This window comes from Monodelphis domestica, chromosome 3 (genome assembly GCF_027887165.1).
Source record: "Monodelphis domestica isolate mMonDom1 chromosome 3, mMonDom1.pri, whole genome shotgun sequence".
Lineage (NCBI taxonomy): Eukaryota > Metazoa > Chordata > Mammalia > Didelphimorphia > Didelphidae > Monodelphis > Monodelphis domestica.
This window is the reverse complement of record NC_077229.1, coordinates 63,974,985-63,993,297: the sequence shown is the minus strand read 5'-3', so window position 1 is coordinate 63,993,297 and position 18,313 is coordinate 63,974,985. Positions and strand designations below refer to the sequence as shown.

Here is an 18,313-nt window from a genome sequence, read left to right as displayed (position 1 = left end):
AGCTCCCCCATAAGACTTTCTGATTCTAGTCTTCATTAAGGAACTAAAGTTAACAAACAGTCTCATGAATGATCCAGGCAAGCTCTACATCTGTTCCCATTAAGTATTCTGTTCACTGGAGGCCATTCCAACCCTCATTATGCCTTCCTCACTTGTAGTCTCCCATTGACCATCTCCTGACTTCCTCATCCACCTCTCATTCAGCTTCCCTAACGGCAGCCTCCTCATCTTCCATCTAGCTTCATTGTCTCTCATACAACCTCCTTTTCTCCCATCCAGCCTCCCCTGGCACAATCTCCTCACTTCTCATCCAGTCTCTCTAACTCTCATCTCACCTCCTTTTGCACAGCTTCCTTATTGCTCAAACAACTCCTTATCTCACATTCAACATCTCCATTCCAGTCTAGCCTCTTTTCCCATTAAGACTCCTCACCTCCCATCCAACTTTTCCCCAAAATCCTTTTTTCCCATCCAGCTTCCTCACCTCCCTTCCTCATTTCCCATCCAATCAATCTACTTCTAGTTTAGCCTCTTGTCCTATCCAGCCTTACATCCCTTCTAGCTTTCTTACCTCCCATCCAGCCTCCTCACTTCTTAACCATCTTCCTTACCCGCCATGGTGCAGCCTTAGAGGCTCCAAAGCTAAAACTAACCTTTACACATCACTCGGTCCTCTCTCAGCATGTAGCCCGAGGGGCAGGTACATTCATAGGAGCCCTTGGTGTTGATGCAGCGGAAGGCACAGAGCAGAGGGTTCAGGGAGCATTCATTAATGTCTATGGGGACAGACATTACGGGGAAGCAAAAGGAAGGCTGGGGAGGAGGTAACATGAAGAGCAGACCAGCCCTAGGGCTGCCAAGGTCTGACCTGGCCTGCCCAGCCTCAAAGGAATCTCAGGATTCCAGACTATCAGAAAGGTCATTGAATCCAAATCCCTCCTTGTACCAGTGGAGAGATTGAGGCCCAAAGATGGGAAGAGACTTGCCCAAGACCACATGCGTTGGTACTAGAACCCAGGTTTCCTGGCTCCCAGGACCTGGCTCTCATGGAGGGTATGTAGGGGTGCCCTTCCCAGGATGTCCTTTAGATCCTTTCAGGCTTACCCTCCCTCTCTTTCAAATACCCTCTGGGTTCAGTTCTTACCCTCACAGGTCATCATAGGGCCTGGTTCAAAGCCCTCATCACAGGTACACTCAAAGCCACCCACAACATTGGCACACACTCCATTTCCACAGGGATTTCCAACGGAGCACTCATCCATGTCTGTGATTGAGAGAGATGTCTTAAATAGTGTGCAGAGAGTTATCCAGATTGCCCATCAGTCCTCCCTGCTGCTGCTACTGAGATGGGAGAGGTGAGTCTGCCCATATGATCCTGATTTATGGAGGTCTGGGAAGTCCTTTAACCTGTACCCAATCCCTGGGGCAAGGGGGATAGACAAGGGATCTTCTAAAAGTCTGGGATTATAAAGCTAGAATGGACCTCAGTCAGGGATCATCTCTACAATGCATTCATTTTTCAGAGGCAGTACTTCTTACCCTTTCAAACTTGTTCTCTGTGTTCACTTTAACCTTTCTACTCTTTCCCAATTTTCCCAGTTCATCTCCATTGCTTTGGTCTTACTCGTCTCCCTTCAAAATCTTAATCTTAATGTTAATAGTTAATAAATTTAATTTGATGTCTTCTAACTACCAATCTTTTGACCCCTTGTTTTATCACACCCATTCCCTTTTCAAAATACTATGATCAATTACCCCCATCATCCATCTGTTTTGCTTCTCCTCAGCTAAGTAGCATTAGAAGTCATACAAACATCTTGCTTGTGCCCTCTACAAACTGATATGTGATTTCATCTGAGCCCTCACTGCTACAAAACAATCCTTTTATTTGTCCCTTATTCACTCACTAGCACGCTACCCCAACTCAGTATGTTCCAGATCTTTCCTTCTGTCCTTCTAGTCACCCACGTTCTTTCCCTTCCTTCCCTTCCCATCTCTAATCAGGTACCATGTTCAGTAGATTCTACTTCCATGGTTATCTCACTACTCATGTCTACCATCCCAGTTAAAGCTCTTATTATCATGTTTCTCCTGGATTTTTGCAATAGCCTCCTAGTTCATCTCGCTGACTCTAGTTCAATTGTTTCCAAACTCTTCCATCTAACTTTCCAGATAGATTCCACAATGCCTTTCCTCCTACACTATTTCATGTTCCCATTAAGTCCAGGATCACATCCTTAATTTCTCCAACTTGGCCTCATATTTAACATGTTCTCTCATTTGTTCTCCATCCTGGTTGCCCTTGTCTAAGCTGGCTCCAGTTTGTCAATGTCTCTCTTAAAATGAGGTCCCTGAATTGAACACAACACTGCAGGCATGGCTGATGAATCAGGATTTTGGAGCCAGAGGGGACCTTAGGAATCATCTGGGCCAATAACCAATTTTACATATGACTCAAATAGGGTTCAGTAAGTTTTAACCAGAACAGAGTACTGTGGGACCATCACTTTCCTTTGTTTGAACATTATATCTCTATTAATGAAGCCTAAAACGGGGATAGCTTTTCTTTGGTGGGGGGCAACGTCAGAGAACACTGTTAGCTCATATTGAGTCCATTATCAGATTTTTTTTTTCCAAAGGAAAAGATGTTCCTATCTTTTGTTCAGTAGGACTCTCCCTGTCTATCATCGTGCTCTACCTCCTTACCAGCATCATTAACCACATTGAGTTGCCTCCACCTCTGGGCCTGCTCTTCTGATTGATGAGTCCTTGGCTGGGATTAACATTTCATAGGGGTTCCAGCCACGATCACTTTATTGTCACTAATACTCTAGACTCTTGATCCCAGGCTAGTCCCTTTCTCCCAGCCTTCCCCTTCACTCACATTTTCCAGCTCCCTTTTATGTTTTGCATTCTCCTCTAAGAATAAAAGCTCTTTGAGGGTAGAAATTATATTGTTTTATTTGTATCCTCAGTACTTTGCAAATGCCTAATAAATGCTTCATCTATCTATGCATGTATACACCTATCTATCCATCATATCTCTCTCCATCCTATTTCTCTATCTAGCCATTTAGCATTCCCATTTATCTATCTATTGCTCCATCTGCCTGTCTGTTTGTCTTTCCTGCTCTCAGGATACTTTCTGGCTAAAGTGAGATATTGAAGATGTCAGATAGGAGGATACACGGTAGAGATAGAGCTCTTGGAGACACTAACCCACACAGTTGACACCAGTGTAATCCAGACTGTAGCCAAAAGGGCATTCACATCGGAAAGAGCCATCGGTGTTGATACAAACCCCATTGACACAGATGCCAGGGTTCTCTGAGCACTCATTCACATCTGTAGAGACGGGAGGCCAGAAGAGAAGTCAGTGAAGATCATTTAGCAAGAGCCTTAGCCCTATAGCACATTTAAGGGATCCAGGGTAGATATATGTGGGTAAAGAGGGCTGATTCCAGCGAAGAGCCAGGTACAACAAAGATAAGGACACATCTTCAAACGCCTTGACCTGCCCTAGGTGTAGCCTTAGAACTTGGTCCAGGGCCACAGAGAAAGCCCCGAGATGAACAGGATAAGTTACAGGTGTGTTTAGGCCCTTGGCTGGTTGGTCCTCTTGGCTGAACTGTGAAAATTTAGGACATTGCCATGAAGACTATAGGCCCAATAGCATGACAATTGCCAGCACGAGGAGCCAGAACCTCTCCAATCCTATTCTTTCCCTTCTCTAAATGGGTAAAGGTGGAGCTGCTGATAGAAAGTGATGAGTCTGTGAACTGCCATCATCCCAAACTATCAGACTGTTTAGCTCCCTTGGCCAAGACATGTTCTGGGTACCTCCAGTAGCAATTCTTTCTGTATGACCCAACAGAGTTTCTCTGGGGAAACCACTGAGCCAGATCATCTCATTTTACAGAATGGGAACCTGAGACCCCAAAAGGGCAGGCACTTGCTCAAGTTCACTGTGAGTCAGGCAAAGAATTATGGCTAGACTCTGGGGCTCCTGATTTGCAGTCAAGGGTTCTTCTCCAGCCATGATGTTACCTCTGTATTCATGGGGCAGAAATATCAAAAATTGAATGAGGATAAGACTTACCTTCTCGTGAGTCATCTGGGCCAGGCACAGCCCCATGGCCAAAGGGACAGAGTTCTTGGAAGGCACCTGGAGGCCAAGGGACAAGAAAAACTATGAAGACTCGACCCTGTGGGCCAAACTGCTCAACTATCAGGGGCTCCTGATGGGAAATTCTGGGAGTTTCTCAGATATTTAGATCTCTCTCCAGAATCCAAAGGCTAGGCTGGTCTCTGAAATGGGCTCCAGTTCTAAGTTCAAAGAGCTCCCCCAGCTATGACATTCTGTTCTGAGTATCCTCCCAGCTATTATATTTATGCTCTAATGGATCTTTGACAATCTATATTCTATACGTACTCTCCCAGCTATATTCTAAGGGCCATCTCACCTCTGACATTCTTTGTCCTAAGGGCCCTCCCAGCTCTGACATCCTCTATTATAAGGTCCCTCCCAGCTCTGACATTCCCTGTTCTAAGCTCCCTCCCAGCTCTGACATTCTCTGTTCTAAGCTCCCTCCCAGCTCTGACATCCCCTATTCTAAGCTCTCTTCCAGCTCTGACATTCCCTGTTCTAAGCTCCCTCCCAGCTCTGATATTCCCTGTTCTAAGCTCCTTCCCAGTTCTATGCTCCTTCCCAGCTCTGACATTCTCTGTTCTAAGCTCCCTCCCAGCTCTGACATCCCCTATTCTAAGCTCTCTTCCAGCTCTGACATTCCCTGTTCTAAGCTCCCTCCCAGCTCTGATATTCCCTGTTCTAAGCTCCTTCCCAGTTCTATGCTCCTTCCCAACTCTGACATTCTCTGTTCTAAGCTCTCCCAGTTCTGACATTCTCTGACACTCTGAGTTCTAAGCTCCCTCCCAGCTCTGATATTCTGTGTACTAAGCTCTCTCCCAACTCTGACATCCTCTGTTTAAGGGCCCTCCCAGCTCTTACTTCTGTTCTAAGGGGCCTCTTAGCTCTGACCCTCTGTGCTCTAAGGAATTTCCATCTGTTCTTAGCACCCTCCTTCCCTATACATTTATCTAAATATCTGAGGCAATATTCAGTATCAGAAAGTAGTACTTCCTGCTTTCTTCCTCATTTGGTTCCTCCCAGCTCAGCTCCTTAGGGTCTATGATCCACAGGGGTCAAGAGGGGCTACTCACCACTGCCTTCCTGGGGACACAGTTCACAAGGATCCCCCCATCCTTCTCCAGGCATCTTACTGCAGCAGCATCGGGCCTTGGTGGTATTGAAGGCTTTGGGGACTGAACACCTCCCATTCTCAAAGCGGGTGAAGCAAAAACTCTGTCGAGTGTCTGTGGGACAGAAGTCATGGCATCACCCCAGAGACGTGGAGGAGATACAAATGGGATAAGACCCATAGTCTCAATTAAGCAGGAGGTTCTTTTTTTTTTTTAACCCCATACCTTCTATTTTAGAATAAATACTGTGTTTTGGCTCCAAAGCAGAAGAGCAGTAAGGGCTAGGCAATGGGGGTTTAGTGACTTGCTTGGGGTCACATAGCTGGGAAGTATCTGAGGACAGATTTGAAGCCAGGACCTCCGATCTCCAGGCCTGGCTCTCAATCCACTGAGCTACCCAGCTGCCTCCAACCAGGGGGTTCTTAACCATTTTGTGCCTGGACTACTTTGGTAGGTTGGTGAAGCCTATGGCCCCCTTCTCAGAGTGGTTTTTATTTTATTTTTAAACCCTTACCTTCTGCCTTAGAATCAATGCTAACTATCAGTTTCAAGGCAGAAGAATAGTAAGGGTTAGGCAATTGGGGTTAAGTGACTTGCCCAGGGCCACACAGGTAGGAAGTATCTGGGGTCAGATTTGAACCCAGGATCTCCCATCTCCAGGTTTGGCTCTCAATCCACAGAGTCACCTAGCTACCCCAAGAATAATTTTTAAATGCATAAAATAAACTACATAGGATTATAAAGGAAAATAATTATATTGACGTGCATTTATCAAATTTTTTAAAAAGTTCCCAGGTACCAGGTTAAGATCTCTGTAAGGGAGGTTCTAGAAAATACCCATCTTCAAGAGAAAAGTCACTTCAGTTTTCCAGACAGAAAAGATCTTTATCATAGAAAAGCTCTCCTGCTATGGAAAAAAAAAAAAACCAAAACCCTCCCAGAAAGAAAGCTCCCCTCCCCCCAGAAAGCCTCACTCCAACACTCCCCCAAATAGAAAATTTCTACCAGAGAGAAGGTTTAATAGAGGGTGTAGAGTTTGCCTGCAAAATTAGGATTCTTACTAAGAATTCCAGGAAACGTGATAACACGTGGGCAGTTTCTGAGGCCAAGGTGGGGAAGGAAACTATACCTTCAAGCACAGTCTATTTAGATCAGATTCATTCCAATGAAGTGTTGACAAGTAGAACAGCTCTCTGGCTTCTGTCCCTTCTTAGGGCTAGAGCCAAGTAGGGGAGGGAGACAAAGCCCGTCCCCCTCCTTTTTTTGTGTATCTTCTGAAAAGCTCTGGCTCTTTCTCTGGTCCCCTGGAGACTTACAAACATCTGCTGACCCCTTGCCTCCATTTACAGTAGGGCCTCCTTGTCTGTGGTTTCAGTTCCTCCCTGCCCCCCCCCACCCTTTCCCCATCACTCCCTCTTCTGGTTTTTGCTTTCAACTTTTCCCTTTTTTTTTTTTGTGGGGAGGTAGTACTAGCAGAGAGGGAGAAACAGCACATATATATGGGGTTAGCAAGTATTTACTTCTGTCCAGTTTCAGTCATCTATGGTAGGTCTTGGGACATATTCCCCAAGGACAGGGGCCCCCACAGTACTCTGTATATATCTTACTATCTTCTCCATTAGAATATGAATTCCTCGAGGGCAGGAACCATGCTTTTGCCTTCCTTTCTATACTTGGTGCTCAGTAGGGTGCCTAGCATGTAGGAGTTGCTCAATAAAAATGGTTTGGACTGCCTGCCTCTCTATTCCACATTTAAGGAATTAATTGGCACCATGACCTATGCTTTCTTGTCTTCGTGGCAGTCAGTGATACAAGAGTAGGGTAGAAGAGTCATACTTTAGAGGGAATTGTGGGGATTAGGACAGTAAGTGCTTAATTGTGGGAAGTCAGTGAACCACACCGATCTCATCTTGTGACTCACTTCTGGATCTAGCTCAACCCCTTTCTATTCCATTATGGGTCTAGTCTGAATTCTGTCTTGTGAGAAAACTTTATTCTACTGTAGGAATTGAGAGAAAACCTTGTTACATTGTTTGAACCTAGCCTTGTGTGGGCTGGGAAGCTGGATCACCTCTACCTATTGCTTGGAGACCCTTACCTAAAGACCTAGGTTATGCTGCCCAGAAACCTGGGCAGAACTGAAGGAGTTTTCCCAGTTGTATATATCAAGCAATCCACATGACTTACCTGGAAACTGGTCTCATATTGCTCAATCAGTTAATGTTTCCATATTGCTTTGATTGAATACAGACACTTTGGGGAGTGGGACACCTTCTTTCCGGATTTCAAAGAATTTGCTCTCTCCACTCCCAAATTAGAAAGTTCTTAATCTTTCTTCCAAATAGAATAAGATTACCTAATTTTATATCCTGGTTAATTTGTTTTCTTTTAATTCGTTGTTCTTATTTGGTTAATTATTTTTAATGTACAAAAGTCAGTCTTCTTCTGTGTTTGGGGTCCAACCCTAAGGTGAGGAAGGGGCCTGATTCTGATTTGTTGGGCAGTTGCCATTCATTGCCGAATCAAAATGCTCAGAAGCTTGAGACTTTGTTTCCTCAGTCATTTCACCCACCACACTTAGGCAAAAGTTTACGTAAAAAGATCAGTTGGTCTTGTGAATCAACCATGTAATGCTAGCCAAATAGATGATCTTGACTAGAATTAGGAAAAAAGAGAGTTCAAAATGAGGGAGGCTACATAACTTATCAGGCCACAGCTGGATTATTGTGGTCACTTCTGAGTAGCCTAATTTACAAAGGGCATTCTTGACAAGCTGAATGATAATCGGAGTGGTTCAAGGCTTGGAGATCAAGCCATACCGAGATTGGTGGAAAGACTGAGGATACTGAGCCTAGAGAAGAGGAGGTTTAGGATGGATATGGTCAGGGGGATGGTTGCCATCTTGTGTATTTGAAGGGCCATCATGTGGAAGAGGGACTGAATCTGAGGTTACTTAGGTATTAGTGGGACTAGATGGCCTCTCTAGTCCTTCCCAACTCTTAGAAACTGGTCCTCAACTTGTATACTTCTTCTCCAGTACAAAGGCTTAAGTGGTTGGTGAGAGAGGGTATACACTGAGCTTCTAATGAATCACCTTTATCCCATGTCTAGAGCCTGGGAGTCACTTCCAGATATTCCAGGCTTGGTGTATAGAATGAAAAGTCTCAGCATCTTCTGACTTCAAATCCCAGGGTCAGTCTAGTTCGAATCCTCAGTCCCACCCACAACAAATCATTTCTACCAAGAATTTATCCCTCTATTGAGATAAAAAGGCTTTCTTCATTGTCCTAGAGGGAGCTAGACTCACAACTCCTGATTTTTATTTTCTGAGTAACCTCAAAACCAAGCTCTGAACATAAATTCCCATTACTGGCTTTCAGGGCATTAGATCACCTCTCTTCTCTCCTTTTTCTTCTTGGCTTTGCCTTAGACTTCTGGGTCCTGTCTCCTGCCCACTGCCTGCTTACTTCCCCTTTCATCTAGGTCTGCCTCAAGACCAGGTTCTCACCAAAGCATCGTCGTCCATTGTCTGACAGGACAAATCCAGGTGGGCAGAGGCACTGGAAACTTCCAGGGCTGTTGGTGCAGGTGCCAAAAAGGCAGAGGTTGGGTTCCTCATCACATTCATTGATATCTAGAGGAAGGGAAACATTGGAGTGGCTGATCTGTTGACCTCCTCACAAAGGAAGGTTGGTGGGATGGGGGCCTACAGCACAGGGTAAGGGGTGAAGGATGGCCTCAACTGGGCTCTTGTGTGGAAGATTTGGACTTGAGTCTTATAGATCCTGCACTTGGTAGCTGAGTGGCCTCTGGGGTAAATCAATTCATCCTCCCGAGTCTGTTCATTTGGCAAGTGCTGACAAAATTGAGGGATATATATATAATATTTTCAGGCATGGTCAATGTGAGAATTTGTTTTATTGGACTATGTCTTATTTTTAGTTAGTTTTGTTTGTTCACTGTGGGGGGGGGGGCTGCAGGAGAAACATTACAAAAGCATGCAAAATGAATTTTTAAGAAAAATATTTGAGTGCTCAAGCTATCAACTGAATGTGTAATTATGAGTTATTATTGTTACTGGTGACTTGGGGCAAGTCTCTTGCCCTCTCTGGTTTCTGATATCTGGGGACTATGACAATATCTGTGCCCAGAAGCAGCCTTGGAGTCCTAACCTCAGGAAAGGTCTTTGATAAAGGCTTGGATCAGGGACTCACCTATGCAGCTGTCATCCTGCACTTGGTAGCCGGGAGGGCAGATACAGCGGAAAGCTCCATCCAGGTTCTGGCATGTCCCAGGTGAACAGGTTCCAGGAAAACTGACACACTCATTAATGTCTGGCAAGGAGAGAAGCCGCTAGCTGCTTAACCCCACAGTCAGAGGGTCAGGAAAACTGCTTTGGGATTTTAGGACGGTGGGGAGTCCCAGACCCCAGAATACCTTCCATTCATGGAAGTCTATACTAGATGTGAAAGGGTTACAGGCAGGTTTTAAGGCAAGGGGAGAACCACTACCTATGGTCCATTTGGGACCCTGGGCAAAAGCCCTCTGTATCTATAGACTCCAAAGCAAGTTGTACTGTGGGTTCAGTACATCTCAAAGTGGCCGGAAGAGGGATGCTTCTTTTTTCTCCAGGCTATCAGGAGCCACAAAGAAGAGCAGACACTAACTAGAAGTCCAAGTAACTTCCTGGGTTGATTTTAAGGGAGAAAAACAAAACACCCACTTTTTAAATAAACAAGGAGCACAATCTGTGGTCAAGAAATACAAATAGCAATTGAGAAAATACAGACTTCTTTCCATTGCTCATTCCCAGTCAGGTCTTCCTGGCTCTGAAATCAGCCTTCCATCTACTATGCTACTTGTCTTTCTAATTTCTGAAATAAAAGGCACATTCTTTAAGAAACAGGCTTTGCATAAAGCAGGAAACACTTTTTTTTCTTTTAGCTCTGGCTCTGCTACAGGGCGTCTCCTTCTAATACCTGAAGGTGACATTTGGAAACAACATTCATTTTACTGTTTAAAGTTTTCTTCCCAACCTACTCCTAAAATAAAACTCACTGCTTAGGCATTTCTTGGCCCAGGATTCTTAACTTTTTGGAGGAGTCATGGACCCATTTAATAGCATGGTAAAGCTAATGGACCCGTTTGCAGAATATGTTGTCAAAAATGGAAGGAAGGTATATTTCTGTTAGTGAAAATAAAGATATAATTTTTCCCATCCAAGTTCATAGCCTCCCTGAAATCTATCCATGCCTTTGTAGGGGCATTTGTGGACCCCAGATCAAGAACTCCTGACCTAGGCTTTTATGGCAATGTAGGAGTGGATGTGGGCTGTGGCAGAGAACAAACAAATTAAACTATCAGAAGTTTGTTATAGCTCATATTTTTTTGACTGCCTTTATTGGATGTTATGCTCTGGAAGGGTCAGCCATTATTGGAATCATGCCCTGTGTTGTAGTAAAAACTATGGATTTCAGATATCCAAAGGGCTGTCATATGAACATATCCCCTCAGAATCCTGATAAGGACATCTCAGGACCCTGAACCCAGGAGTCTTCAGGACAGCAAAGCTGTTAGTCCAGTGCCTTCAGCCATCCTTCTGAGACGTAGTCCCCATGGCGATGCAGCCTGGCAGCTGCTCCTGCAGGCCCTATAGCCACAGTTACTGAGGACTGAGAAAAGAGGGTTTTTTCCTCCAAAGTCTTTGGTCTGACTTCAGGAACTGATATCATTTGATCAATGGAAATAACATTGCATAAGAGGCATGACCATCTACTTTGTCCCTACATCCTAAGGATCATGGGACTTTTCCATCTGACTTTCAGCTGAAACCTTCCACATGTGTATCTCCTCCATTAGAACGTAACCAGGGACTGCTTTACTTTTCTATTTGTAACCCATGTGATGAGCATAGTGCTTTGCTCACAGCAAGAGCTCATTAAATGCTATATTCATTTCTTTATGGAAATAGGGTTAGATTTGTTCTGTAAGAGCCAATGCGTCATATAGTAGAGAGAACAGTGCAGTCAAGAGAACTGGATGATTCAGATCCCAGCTCTGCAACTATGGAAAAAACCACTACACCTTGATGAATCTCGGTTTCCTCGTCTCCAAAATGGGAAGAATGATACTTGCCCTTCAGAGACTTGGTTCTGAAGAAAATTCTTTGTCAGGCTTAAAGTGCTAAAGGACAGACTCTTTCAGTATCACTAATATTCTGTTCGGTCCCACATGAGATGCAATGAGGGCTGGTGGTTTAAGAAGAAAAAATGGTAGATCTGGAAACTTCTCTAGAACTTCTTTAGAACCATGAGCTAGGCCCATCAACTGGAGGACTTGCTGCCACGCTAGTCAGCACAGTGACTGCCAATACTCACCGACACAGTTCTTGCCATCTGCAGTTCTTTCATAGCCCTCATGGCAGAGACACTGGAAGGAGCCAATGCTGTTGATACATTGTCCATTACGACATACTTGCCCCGTGAGGGAGGTGCACTCATCAATATCTGCAGAGACACAAGCAGAGGGGGCTGGGTTCAATATCCCAAAGACTCTGAAGACTACTGAGGATAGTTTCCAATTCCATTGTTCTGGTTGATGATCAGTTATAACTTCAGAGGGCTGATGGTAAAGCATGCCTCCCATTTCAAAGCAGAGAAGTGTGCATTTTTGGAAATAGTCAATGGGTTGGCTCATTTTGCTTGACTATACCTATTTCTAAAAACACTTACCTTCTGTCCTAGTAACAACTCTAAAGGCAAGGGCTAGGCAAACAGGATTAAGTGACTTGCCTTAGGATCACACAGGTAGGAAGTTAAAATCTGAGACCAGATTTGAACAAAAGTCCTCCCAACTCTAGGTCTGAAATGATCCACTAGCTGCCCCAACTATACCTATTTGTTACAAGAAAGAGTGATATCATTGGGAAGTGATACTAGCATAAAAAAAGAAAGTAAAGAATGTCAATGATAACATATAAAAATTCAATTCAATTTGGAAATGAACAGCTGGTTAAGAAGGTGGCATCTGTAAACAGGATTTGGATTTCTGGACCATGAATTAAAATAAAGGAATGATAGGTTCTTGGCTGGGGATAGAGTACATCAAAGGAGGGCTATAAAAAATGTATTTGCCTCTTCTTTCAAATCTAATCCCAAGGATCTAAAACTGAAAAAGAAGGACAGAGGAAAACTTCTTACATACATCTACGAGGCTAGTTATCACAGAAAACTGTTGCAATGTAGGAAGAAAAATAGCCAGAAATTCATAGGAGGAAAAAAAGCGAAGAAAAGAGTCTTAAGTAAAACTCATGGTCTCAGATATCTAGATGCAAAATGTGGCCAAGTAGGCTAGAAATTCTAAGAAAAGTAAACAAATAAAGCTGTAATGTCCCGTACCCTGAAATTTCTAAGACTGTGAGCTCCATGAGGACAGTTTGTTTTTTGCTTTTCTTTGTGCTTGGGATATAGAAGGCACTTAATAAATGCATGTTGACTGGTTGACTGGTTGATGGTTGGGTCCCCTAATTAGAATATGGGTTTGAAAAGGTATACTTTGTTCAGAAGAAAACAGATAAAAAGGAATGGTGGAGTAGTGCTGTTCATATACTTATTTGAGGAAATAAAGGAATACTGAGGGGATAAATGTGGAGAGAATATGTGGGCAAAGCTTAACAGAGAGAGAAGAACAGAAGTAATATTGTCATGGAAGCATTTTATAAACCACAGGGAGAAAAAGAGAAAAAGGATTCCTGGAATGTATTTCCTCCTCAATACCACTTCAATTAATCCTTCACTTCCTTCAAGACTTAGCTCAAGGTTTATCATCTTTCATACAAAGCCTTTCATGACTCCCTCATTGTTACCTTCCCATTGTTACCTTGTGTTCATTTTGTTTTATTCTCTATATGTTTATTCTACATCACTAGTCTTTAGCCTGGCCTGTAGTGGGCAATGACTTGATTTTTTTAATTGAAAATTTTAATTAATTAATTAATTAAGAATGTTTTTCCATGGTTACAAGATTCATGTTCTTTCCCTCCCCTCCTTCTCCTCCCCCTTCCCCCCCCTGTAGCCAATGTACAATTCCACTGAGTTTTACATGTGTCATTGATCAAGATCTATTTCCATATTATTGATAATTGCATTAGGATGATCATTTAAGGTCTACATCTCTTATCATATCCCCATCAACCCATGTGATCAAGCAGTTGTTTTTCTTCTATGTTTCTACTCAGTGGGCAATGACTTGAAAGACTTAGGGAAGGGAAGCGATCTACTGAATGGAGGTCTACCAGCATTCCAGATAAGCCTTAATTTTGAAGTTGAAAGCTCTTATGGGAAGAAGATAGAAGATAAAAGGAAGCCATTGTGCATGACTGCAGGAAGAACTATGTTAACCACAGTGGAGCAGATCAGTGGCGTCAAACTCAAATAGAAATGGACCACTATACACTGTACCTGCAGATCCCTGTGGGCTACATAATGACTTAGAGAATCACATATGAACCGTACCTATGTTTTAGTGTATTTTTATTCATTTTGTTAAATATTTTCCAATTACATTTTAATCTAAGAGAGTTACAACTAGTTTGACACTTAGGGCTTCCATCACTCCCTGGACTATTTGCAGAGGTTTGGGTAGCAAGTAGCTATGGAAGACCAGTTAAAATCAGTGTGTGCAACTCCAGCTTAAGCTGACAACTCCTTATCTCTTTCCACCTATGAAGATCTTCTCAAGTAGAAATAATGGGAACCTTGGAGAGGGAGAGGGAGAATGATCAATTCTTTCCAGAGGTTCTCACTAAATGGACAGAAAGGGGTTGGGAACAAGTTGGGCTGATATCTCTCACTGGTCCTTTAGAATATCACTGCTGTCTGATGTCCATCTGTCTACTTATGCTCCAGTCTGGTTCTGAAACTCAATAAATACCCCAAGGGTGATCTGCTCCAAGCCCCACCTTCAGGCCAGCATGACCCCTCCAGCCACCAAATCTTCAAACCCTCCTTTTTCCCACAAGTCTGCTTAATTTTAAGTTTGGGGCAAGGCTCTTAGAACTTGGAATGCTAGGATATCTACCTGTCCAGCAGTTCTATTCTTTCCTTTAAGTCTAGCAAGCCACTGATCCCTATGGGCAGGTCCAAAGGCAGGTTCCTTTCATATAGGCATGCATATTTTCTTCCTCAATAGAATGTAAGCTCATTGAAGGCTGGGAGGGTTTCATTTTTTGGGTCTCTGTATCCCCAGAAGAGTGCTTAGCACAGAGTGCTAGGCAATCCAGGGATACTGGCCTCTTTGCTTTTCCTCAAACAATATATGCCCACCTGGCATTTCAAAAACTCTCCCAATACCCAGAATTCTTTCTCCCCACTTCTCTTTGTCTCCTGGATTCCTCCAAACCTCAGTTAAAACTCCATCTTCTACATGAAGCCTTTCCTGATTCTCCTTAATGCTGATGCCATTCCTCAGTTGATTATCACCAATATACCTCAGATGTAGATAGTTGTTTGCATGTTGCCTCCCCCTTTAGACTATAGATCTTTGAGATGTTTTTCATTTTTTTTTTTGTATCCTCAGTGCTTAGCAAAATGCCTAGGACATAACATAATAGATATTCACTGACTTACTTAACAAATCCTTATTGACTAATTGATTACATTCATAAAAACAGATCATGAGCCTGGAACAGAGGCATGATGTAGTAGGGATGGGGAGGATCAATTATCCACACATCTGCTAGAGTTCTTACTTGTCAGAGCAGTTCATAATTTCATATCTCAAAAGATGGTGGAAGTTAACAAAGGGATATGTAATTACAAACTCAATTCTCACCAACAATGAGGAACTTGTTGTTAAGGTAGAAATGAAGAGAATGTTGGTGGAAAGTGACCAACCACGCCCTCTTATAACTAGTGATAGAGGAGGAAAGAAAATTGGGGTAGAGTTTGATATGAATCCTGGATTTTGAGAGAGCAGAATTTGAAAGGTTCAGAGAAAGGAAATAAAGGATCCCATGGATTAAAATTCCATAGGAGGAATGGGAAGCTTGCAGGAAGGATATTCTGTCATGCAAACAAAAACATCCAAAATAGTGGGGGGTGGGGGGTGGCAGGGAGAGAGAAGGAAGTTGTGTAAAAAGACAAATGATGCCTAGGAAATTAATCAATCAACAACTTGGATTTTTAAAGGACATGTGCAGAAGATGGGAGGGGGGCATGTAACTAAGAATGAATTCCAAAGTGGGAACAGTATGAATAGGGTCAGGAATAGTAAAGCTCCAAACAAGCTGAGCTAGCAAGGAAAACTAAAAATAAAAAAAAAGGTAAAAAAAAATTTTTTTTTTTTGTTAAGCTAGATTGAAGGAAAGAGGCAGATGAAAGAAGAGATCAGAGTGGAGTGGATAGGAAGATGAAAACAAATGACAGAAAATGCAGAACTACTCAGCTATTTACTTATCTTCTTTATTTACCTTCCCTTTCTTATCTTCTTTCCTACCTCCCTTTTCTTTCTTTCTTTCTTTCTTTCTTTCTTTCTTTCTTTCTTTCTTTCTTTCTTTCTTTCTTTCTTTCTTTCTTTCTTTCTTTCTTTCTTTCTTTCTTTCTTTCTTTCTTTCTTTCTTTCTTTCTTTCTCTCTTTCTTTCTCTCTTTCTTTCTCTCTTTCTTTCTCTCTTTCTTTCTTTCTTTCTCTCTTTCTTTCTCTCTTTCTCTCCTTCCTTTTCCTTTCATTTCTTCTTCCTTTCCTTTTTTTCTAAAGGTTCTTCACCCTCACACAGATAAGTATAATAGTATTCAGGATGTGATAGGGGTAAAGGAGAAATCTAGGCAAAGACTGTTGCAGAAAGTTTGAAGAGTGAAGATTTACTTTCAGTTGGGTGGAATGAGAGGGATTTGTGGAGGAAATACCCTTTGATCTAAGTCTTGAAAGAAAAAAAGGACTCTAAAAGGCAGGAAAAAGGAGGGAGAACATTCCATAGAATGGCATGTACAAATGTACGGGGGTGGGGTGGGGTGGAGAATTATCAGGAGTCCAGTTTGTCTCAAGATATACAGAGAGGAACAATAAAAACTGGATTGGAAAGGAAGATTGGTTGTACTCTGACCTACAATAATGAATTTAGAACAAGGAGGGATAATAGAAATCATCTAGTCCGATCCTCTCATTTTAAATAGGAAGAAACAGGTCTTGAGAGATTAGGTGATTTTCCTTGAAGTCTTGAGTTCAAATTCTGTCTCAGACACTTACTAGCTATGTAACTCTGGGTAAGACATTAAGCCTCACTCAGCCTCAGTTTCTTCATTTTTAAAATGGAGATAATTATAACATTGACCTCAAATTAGATAACATGTGTACTGTGCTTTGTAAAACTTGAAGTACTACAAATGTTAACAACTATTATTATTTTTCTTGCTAAAGTCACACAGATAGCATATGGTAAGAAATAAGATTTGAGCATAGGTCTTTGGACTCACAAAACCAGTACTGTTTACATTGTCATACTGCTGTTTCTATTTTTTTCTATAGTCTTCAGGAAGCCATTGAAGATTTTTGAGTATGTATCACATTTATGTCTTAGGAAAATTATTTTAGTGATTGTAAAAGATGGATTAGAAAGAAGGAAAGAAAGGATTTAGGTATACCAGTTAGGTGATCACCAGGATAAAGCAATCTTTACCAACAGAATGTAAATTCCCTGAGGGCAAGGATGGTTTCATAGTTTTTGGCATAAATGGCATATATGAAGTACTTTATATATGCTTATTAACTGATTGCTCCCCACTTTTCTCTCAAAGCCATTTATTTCTACACCCCTTTATCCCCCCATTTATACCTACATCCTCCTTGTTCTCTTTCCCACTTGTCATCCTTCCTTTCTCCTTTTCTCCCATCTTTCCATTTCTATCCCATTCCCTATCTCTTCTCAATCTTCAGTCTCTGGACTTAAGAAAGGCCTTGGCTCCTTAGTGGGTAGATAAGATAGCTGGACTCATTCCAAGGGGAGGATCTCAAGGCCAAAACAAGTGAAGCACCATGCGTCAGGGCTTTTCTTGAGTTCCAGGTCTCCAGGACTCTGCTGCAAAGGTTCAGGGGTTAGCTTACCCATGCAGTCACTGTTGTGTGTGAGTTCAAAGCCAGGGAAGCAGAGACAGTTATAGGAGCCCACAGTGTTCTTGCAGGTTCCATTGCCACATGGTTGCCGGTCACACTCATCGATATCTGTTCAAGCAAAACACCAAAATCCATTTCTCTGTATCTCCTGCCTAGGGACTAAGCCTCTGGCCATGGAGACGTGTCTTTCTTTCTCTTTTTTTGTCCCTATTGGTTTTTCTCCCTCTGGTATCTCTCCTCTGTTTTTCTATCTATTTCTAGGTGCAGGTCTCTCCTTCTCTATGTCTCTGTCTTGATCTGTCTCCTCTTTGAACTTCTCTTTGTGAATTCATTTAAAGCATTTTAAATTTATTTTTCCCTTTTCAGTGGCATGTAGAAACAATTTTTGATAATTGTGTTCTGATATTTTAGGATTTTCTCCCTCCCTTTTTCTACCCTCCCCCCAGGCAACAAACAGTCCAATATAGGTTATTCCAGTGCTTTCATGCAAATACATTTTTCCATATTGCTCATGTCAGGATAGAAGACACATTGCACAAATGCAATAAAAATATCTTTTTAATCCTGTCTCTCTTCTTTATCACTTGTTCTTGTCGGTCTCAATTCTGTCTTTTTCTTTCTCCTTTTCTGTTTCTTTCTGTCTTTCTATCTCTGTGTATATTTGTTATTCTTTTTAATCTCTCTTTCTGCCCTTCTCTTGTCTCTCCCCTTCCTATTTCTGCCTTCTTTGTTTCTTGTTTTCAATGTTGCCTTAATCTTTTTCTCCTCTCCGTTACTTTGTTTCTGCCTTTCTGTCTCTGTCTCTGTATGTCTCAGTCTTAATTATTTCTTTTTATCTCTTGTTCTCTATGTCTTTGTTTTTCTTTTCTCTGCACATATTTGCCTTTTCTGTCTACCTTTCTATGTGTATATCTCTTTCTCTTTGTATCTCCTTCTTTACATCGATGT

General features: G+C 42.3%; 1 protein-coding gene across 1 annotated transcript in view; it reads right to left on the bottom strand.

The window, feature by feature from the left end:
• Positions 1 to 18,313, bottom strand: part of FBN3 (fibrillin 3) — a 108,387-nt gene that overhangs the window by 17,829 nt on the left and 72,245 nt on the right. The window contains exons 45-53 of the mRNA XM_056822065.1: positions 17,357 to 17,473; positions 11,637 to 11,765; positions 9,474 to 9,593; positions 8,768 to 8,893; positions 5,221 to 5,373; positions 4,100 to 4,165; positions 3,220 to 3,345; positions 1,145 to 1,264; positions 654 to 776 (exon numbers count right to left, since the gene is read on the bottom strand). Coding sequence (XP_056678043.1) covers positions 654 to 776; positions 1,145 to 1,264; positions 3,220 to 3,345; positions 4,100 to 4,165; positions 5,221 to 5,373; positions 8,768 to 8,893; positions 9,474 to 9,593; positions 11,637 to 11,765; positions 17,357 to 17,473 — 1,080 coding nt within the window. The remainder of the gene's footprint in view (positions 1 to 653; positions 777 to 1,144; positions 1,265 to 3,219; positions 3,346 to 4,099; positions 4,166 to 5,220; positions 5,374 to 8,767; positions 8,894 to 9,473; positions 9,594 to 11,636; positions 11,766 to 17,356; positions 17,474 to 18,313) is intronic.